The 6,890-nt window shown below is 34.8% G+C and overlaps 1 protein-coding gene across 2 annotated transcripts; it reads left to right on the forward strand.

Moving 5' to 3' along the window:
• The first annotated feature begins 938 nt into the window (after positions 1–938).
• LOC106428697 (RNA-binding protein 39) lies at positions 939–5,772 on the forward strand. Of its 2 annotated transcripts, XM_013869446.3 has the most exons (16): positions 939–1,163; positions 1,339–1,856; positions 2,190–2,245; positions 2,394–2,421; positions 2,624–2,705; positions 2,792–2,848; positions 2,957–3,012; positions 3,193–3,424; positions 3,671–3,754; positions 3,839–3,913; positions 4,222–4,311; positions 4,667–4,731; positions 4,819–5,017; positions 5,103–5,191; positions 5,277–5,391; positions 5,474–5,772. In XM_013869446.3, exons 2-16 carry the CDS (start codon positions 1,363–1,365, stop codon positions 5,513–5,515), a joined length of 1,764 nt encoding a protein of 587 aa, XP_013724900.2. In that variant the 5' UTR covers positions 939–1,163; positions 1,339–1,362; the 3' UTR covers positions 5,516–5,772. The 2 variants fall into 2 exon arrangements, with proteins under 2 accessions (XP_013724900.2, XP_013724898.2); XM_013869444.3 differs by lacking the exons at positions 2,190–2,245; positions 2,394–2,421 and having other exon boundaries at positions 940–1,163.
• The last annotated feature ends 1,118 nt before the right edge of the window (positions 5,773–6,890 follow it).

A 6,890-nucleotide genomic window follows, 5' to 3' on the forward strand; every position in this document is an offset into this window, starting at 1 on the left:
TTTAGGATTCTAATAAATATATAAATAAATACTTAAAAATATATAAAAATTTTAAAAAATAGTTTCAAACATAATTTTTGTTTTTCAAAAAGAAATTTGAAAAAAAAAAATAAAAAAATCGATTTTTTTTTCAAAACAAAAATTTATAAAAAAGTTCGAATTTGAAAAAGTATAATGCGAAAACATATAAAAAATTTTAATTTTTTAATTTATTTATTTATTATTATTATTATTTTTTTATTTAAATAATAATTTATTATATATATAATAACAAGGGCATAAGAGTCTTTTGCTATTTAATAAAGAATGTATTTTTGAAAATGTCTTTATAGTGGTGGTAAAAATGAAAAGTGGTACCATGAAAGTGGTAAACATGTAATTTCTCCTTTTTTTTTTCATTTTCTAGCTATAGACACACATTTTCTCCATCATAAAACAGTGTTCTCGGTAACTTCTAATGTAATTTTCAACGTATATAATAATATTGTCATATTACTATAGTGGCATACTCTATCCATGAGTTCATAAAATTATTTTTACTCAACGCATTTATCTTCTTTCTTTCCAAATGCACATATTTAAACAAAATGATTTTTTATATATATAGATTTAGTAATTAATATTATTTTTATGTATATATTACTAGCATACTAAACTACAACCCACTATTCAAAATCTACCAACCTGCACCCACCTCACATAAAATACTCATAACCCACACCCACAAATCGATTTTTTTTAATTGTTCGACCTGCATCTGTTCTGCGGTGGGTCAAACGGACCGGACCCCGCGGGTAAAGATTTATATTCCCAGGCCTAATGTCGACTGCTATTCGGTAGGATTTGCATTTTTAAAACTAAAAAATGAAACTAATTAAAAAGTTTTTTTTTCTTTTCGGGAAAAACCAATAGTAAAATATTGAAAATAAAAATAAAAGAGCTGCTAATAAGTGGATTGGGCCTTACACCCAAAAGAGGGTTTACTCTGAATCTGGCAAGTGGGGTAACCTATAGAGAGATAGCGACCACCTCGCAAGCTTCGTCTTCACAGCCATTCTCTTGCCCTAGATTTCGAGCGAGCGGGAGATTTCTAGATTGAGAGCAGCTTCGAGCTTCTCCCAGTTCGTCCTTTTCTCTTCCTTCTCCAATCTTCCTTACCAGGGGTAAGCCATTAAGCTCGTTTTCAATTCCATCTAGAACTCGTCGTATCCTTGCTTATGAATTGAATGCCACGGAGAGAGATTAACCTAATTAGTAGATCTTTGTTCGGGAATTAGGGTTTGGGATCGATTTGTGCTTGTTCTTATGCTAATTGTACGTTTCTGATTACTTTTGTAGATTCTTGGCATTGGCGTTGGAGTTATGGACTTTGATGAGTATGAGTACTTAGAGAAGACCGTTGAGAATCCTCACCTGGAGAACAACGAAGTTGAAAATGGTGGGGGTGATGAGAAACCCAAATCTGAAGTGAAAGAGCGGAGTAGAAGCTCAAGGCATAGGAATGATGAAGACGAAGATGGTCGGCGTTCTAAGCGCTCGAGGTCGCACCACCGTTCACGATCTAGAGACAGAGAGAGGGATAGGCATAGAAGTAGCCGGGACCACAGAGACAGAGAGAGAGGTGGCAGAGACCGTGAGAAGGATAGAGATAAAGTAGAAAGGAACGGTAGAGAGAGAGAAGGGGGCAAAGACAAGGATCGTGACGGTAAAGTGCGTGACCATGAAAAAGATCGGGAGAGAGACCGATCACGTCGAAGCAGAAGTCGATCAGAGAGACGTCGGAGTCAGGAAAGAGAAAAGAGTCAGGAAATAGAAACTAAGGAAAGAGACACCAAGGACCGTGATAGAGATCGCAGGTGATTCAATCAATATATTGCTAACGTTTTGGTCTCATAAATGCTTACTGCATTCAATCAATATAATACATACTTGTCATTAATTGGCTTGAAAAGACGTATCAAGTTAGTGATTATCGCCGATTCTTACTGTGTTTAGTGGTGGCTGCTTTGCTATTCTATCCTTTTTAAGAAGAGTCCTGCATGGTAGGTTCATAATCTTATTGATGAAATTGAGGATGTGGGCTCCTAGTGTGCTTCCTGCTTTCTTGAATTGGCAACTGAATTTGAAATTTCTTTTAAGCTTTTGCGTTATGCTACAATAGCTTTGATGTAAGCTATAAGTTTTAACAGGTTCATACTGCTATTAGGTTCATTGGTATTGCCTTCTGTACAACTTGATGAGGCTCGTTCCGTTTAAGATAATCATTGTTATAGAAGGTAAAAAAAAAAGGTTTTTGGTTAGACTTCAGGTTGGTCACGTGCTACATTTAAAATGAAAAAGTTGCAAGTTTAAATTTATGAGTTTATTGTTCATCACTTGTTGACTTCGCATAGTTCCATGCAGGGCCATCTCGTTCTTCACGTGTGTACGCCTATCGGAGAAAAGTTTACTGTTCTGAATTGTCCTAATACTAACATTTTTCTTCGTACCAGAAGATAGATGCCTTCTGAAATGTTGTCTCTGGCATATTCCAAGATGTTGCGACATCTTGGAAAATATTGTTAGTAAATTATCTACGATCAAAGTTAACAAGGTTAAATGCTTCATGTATGTTATTATGCAGACGCCATAAAGATAAAAAAGAGGATAAGGTAGAGCCTGAGGCTGATCCTGAAAGAGACCAGAGAACAGTTTTTGCCTATCAGGTATTCCTATTGTGATAGTTATGGTTCCTTTGAAACATCTTTACTTGATCAATAATTTATGGTTTGTGGATATCTGTACACAACAGATTGCTTTGAGGGCAACTGAAAGGGATGTTTATGAGTTCTTCTCTAGAGCAGGAAAGGTGTGTCCTCTCCTCTTCGGTTTCACGTTGCAATGACGCCATCTAAATATTGTTCTGGATGGTTCAGTTAAGTTTTTTTTAACACATTGCCTTTTAATACGGTGTTAGGTACGAGATGTGCGGATAATCATGGATCGAATTTCCAGGCGTTCCAGAGGAATCGGGTAAGTTTTAAAAAATCTGAGACTTATGTGGCAAGAGAAAATTCATTTCATGTTAAAAAATACTTAACTATTGGTACACTGAGAAGCTTCTCGCAGCTTTGCGGAACATAAACAGTGCAATTGTTATGATGTCTTTGTTTCACTACTGTTTGCTAGTTTCTAAGTTGGTCCTGCTTGCAGGTATGTGGAGTTTTATGAAACAATGTCAGTCCCTATGGCTATAGCTCTATCTGGACAGCCTCTTCTTGGTCAGCCTGTTATGGTAAAACCATCTGAAGCTGAGAAGAATCTTGTTCAGTCAACAACTGCTGCCGCTGGAGCAGGAGGGATGCTGGGCCCCTATTCTGGCGGTGCTAGACGTCTTTATGTTGGTAACCTGCATGTTAACATGTCAGAAGATGATCTGCGAAAGGTAAACTATTTTTTTCCGAGCGGTTAATGGTGTGACACGTAACGCACCTACTCTATTTTTTTTTAATCAAAATTAACCATCCAATTGCTATTATGCTTAGTATAGTACGTAGATTAAAATTTGAATATCTTATTTTGTACAAACCACAAGCTTTAAGGAATCTAGACTTCTTTTGTAATTTTCATCTTCTGATCATAAGTTTCGTGTTCATGTAAGATGATAATACTTTTCTTTTGGCATTCCTAGGTTTTTGAATCATTTGGGAGTGTGGAGCTGGTACAAGTACCTCGGGACGAAACTGGCCATTGCAAAGGATTTGGTTTTGTTCAGGTATGTTGAGTCAATACCAGTTTTGACTTCTTGCTGACATTCATTGTGATTTACAGCAATCTTATCTTTTTCCAAACCTTACAGTTTGCTCGCCTGGAGGATGCTAGGAATGCAGTGAATCTGAATGGGCAGTTGGAGATTGCAGGTCGTGCAATCAAGGTATTGGCTGAACTTAATTTTGAAAATTTTAGTGATATCAATCCGGAAGGCCATAGAGAGCTGTAGTTGTATTAAATATTTTCTAGAGACTAAGAAACAGTGATTCTTTCAATGTGGTGAAATGATGAAATAACAACCAAACCGAAGTTCATGTTCTCTCTGCTTAAGGATGTTATATTCTTACGTCTACTAAGCAAACTGAGCCGTGACATTTGCATGTGGATTTATTTTGTTGGTTTGAGTAGTCAAACCATCTTGAGTCCATTCTAGAGGGCTTCTATTGATGATGTGGTTTTACCTTTCATTAGGTGTCAGCGGTAACAGATCAAACTGAAGTCCCAGACGCTGGACAAGCGCAAAACACTGGTGATCTGGATGATGATGATGGAGCGGGCCTGGTAAGTAATTTTATTAATCTTGATAACCTATCCTCCAAAAGAGAACATATCTCATGGATATTTATAGGGAGAACTGAAGTATGTTTAATGTGTTTCATATAATAGCTATAGACACTTCATCCTTTGATAAAAAAAAAACACTGCATCATGTAGGATTTGGCATCTATATGAACACAATTTTATAATCAACTTAATAAAAGGCTAACTGTTGATGGACAAATTTATTACTAAGTCTGGTTTTCTATAACATTTAATAGCTACCGTATGTAAGATTAATGGTGGATTTAAGGAAAAATGGAGTACTTTTCAAACATTGTTAGCAAACTTAAGCCTTACCAGGTTCTTTATACTGCAGTCTCTGAATGCACAATCGCGGGCTGCACTCATGATGAAGCTCGATCGCAGTGGAACTGCATCAAGGTTTCCCTGACTCCTGTTACTTCTTTCGGTTTATGTAGTTTGCGTTGTTCATGTTCCAGTTCCACTAAAATCAAATCTTCTTTGCAGCACTGGCCTTACTGCAGTTCCATCTATGCTCGGTGCAACTTCGACCGTTTCTCCGTTGGTGGCTCCTCTTGTACAAGGGGGTTTCCCTGCTGTTGCTGGACTCGCAGGGCTCGGTGTAAATGTTCCAGCTGTTGTCGACCCAGTTGGTGTCCCCAGCGAATTTCTACTGCTTAAAAACATGTTTGATCCATCCACAGAGGTCGGTGTAAACATTTTTTCTTGTCTGCTTAACAGTTTTATATCACAAGCCAATTTGTCTTTATACATGTATCTTTCTCGCACAGACTGAACTTGGTTTTGATAAGGACATCGAGGAAGATGTTAGAGATGAATGCTCCAAGTTCGGAGAACTGAATCATATCTTTGTTGACAAGTGAGTGAGCTTCAGAATCCTGTATTATCTCTCTCTATCCTACTCATCTTTATTGACATTGATTGTCTGTTGCTCACAAAAACAGGAACAGCATGGGTTTTGTCTACTTGAGATTTGAGAATGCACAAGCAGCAATGGGAGCCCAACGTGCTCTCCATGGAAGATGGTTTGCCGGGAAGATGATTACAGCTACTTACATGGTACATGACTTGTTTCACTTCAAGACTGTTGGATTTAATTTCTCTATTAACGATTCTTCGTCTTCTTGTTTTGTGTCCGCAGACTACAGAGACTTACGAGGCCAAGTTCCCTCAGAGTAAGTAGAGGGAGCTTCATGAGAACTTAAGCCTTGTATTCTGGTGGAGCTGAGAAAGAGTTTTTTTTTACGGTCTTTAAAGCATCAGTGAAGATGGTATTTAAGATAATGAAAGCTTTTGTCATATGGCTATTAAAGAAATCCAAATCTTTGACGAACGTTTATTGTATTATTAAACTCTCTCGATATTGTGTGTGTTGGTTACTTTCTGTCTTTCACTGATGACAACCTTTCTTTAAGTTCAATTTAGTAGTATCTTGTATTATGCCAACTCATTTTAGATCTTTATAAGACGCTTTCTACTTGGGTAAGATATTAAAAAAAAAGTTGACTATTTTTGTTTTGTATGTTTTAACTTTTAACATTTTCATTTTGGAACAGATCTTTTAGTCAACGTTTAATTCTTCTGAACCTATTATTAATCTTTTAAGTCTCATAATCATTCTTCAAACTTTGTAAGTACAATTTACAATTTACAATTTTACAGTTCTCCAAACCAAGTGTAGACGATTGATTATCTTGCTTTAGGAAAATATTGTCACGTATAAGCTGACTAGGATAAGATCCGCGCCTTGCGCGGAATTAAGTTATTATTTTTATTATATTTTGGAAAATGAAACAATAGTTTGGCTTCATTTGGATTAATCCGGATATCGGATTGGTTTCGGTTCGGTTCGTTTTTTTTCGGTATTTGGTTAGTAAAATATAACTACTATTCTAAATCCATATTTACTTTGACTTTAGTTTTTCACATACTTTTGAAAGATTTCAACTGGACGACTAAATTGATCAGCCAATCTTGTTGCTTTAAATCATTAGTGTTTATATATATATATATATATATATTATTTAGTTTGAATATTCATTAAATAAAAATTCATATGCGTTATATTTTATGATCATTTGTAACTTATTATAACAAAAAAATAATCTATTGATCACAAAATTTTCAGAGTGGGAATATTCAAATTTCTAATAATATATAGACGTTTTGAAAAATTCAAATATAACATATAAGAAAAAATATAAATGTTTTTATTATATATTTAATGTGATTTTTTAATATCTTTCAATAATATAAAATTAAAAAAAAAGAACTAAGATACCAAAATTGTTATCAAATATTTATTATTCATAATAATTAATTTTCATATATACGTTAATCATATTAGGTAATTTCGTAACTTCTAATTAAGGAAAGTGCAAAAAAAATTTTGGTAGATTATTTATCAATTCGATAGTTAGTTTAATAAAAAATATAATGTAAGTCAAGATGGACCAACCTATTTTTCTAAGAATAGTATATTTTATATAGTCATTTATTAAATGAGAATTTATAATCATACAGTTCTATGATCATTCATATCATTTTATAACTGAATA

Source organism: Brassica napus, chromosome A7, assembly GCF_020379485.1.
Source record: "Brassica napus cultivar Da-Ae chromosome A7, Da-Ae, whole genome shotgun sequence".
NCBI classification, from domain to species: domain Eukaryota; kingdom Viridiplantae; phylum Streptophyta; class Magnoliopsida; order Brassicales; family Brassicaceae; genus Brassica; species Brassica napus.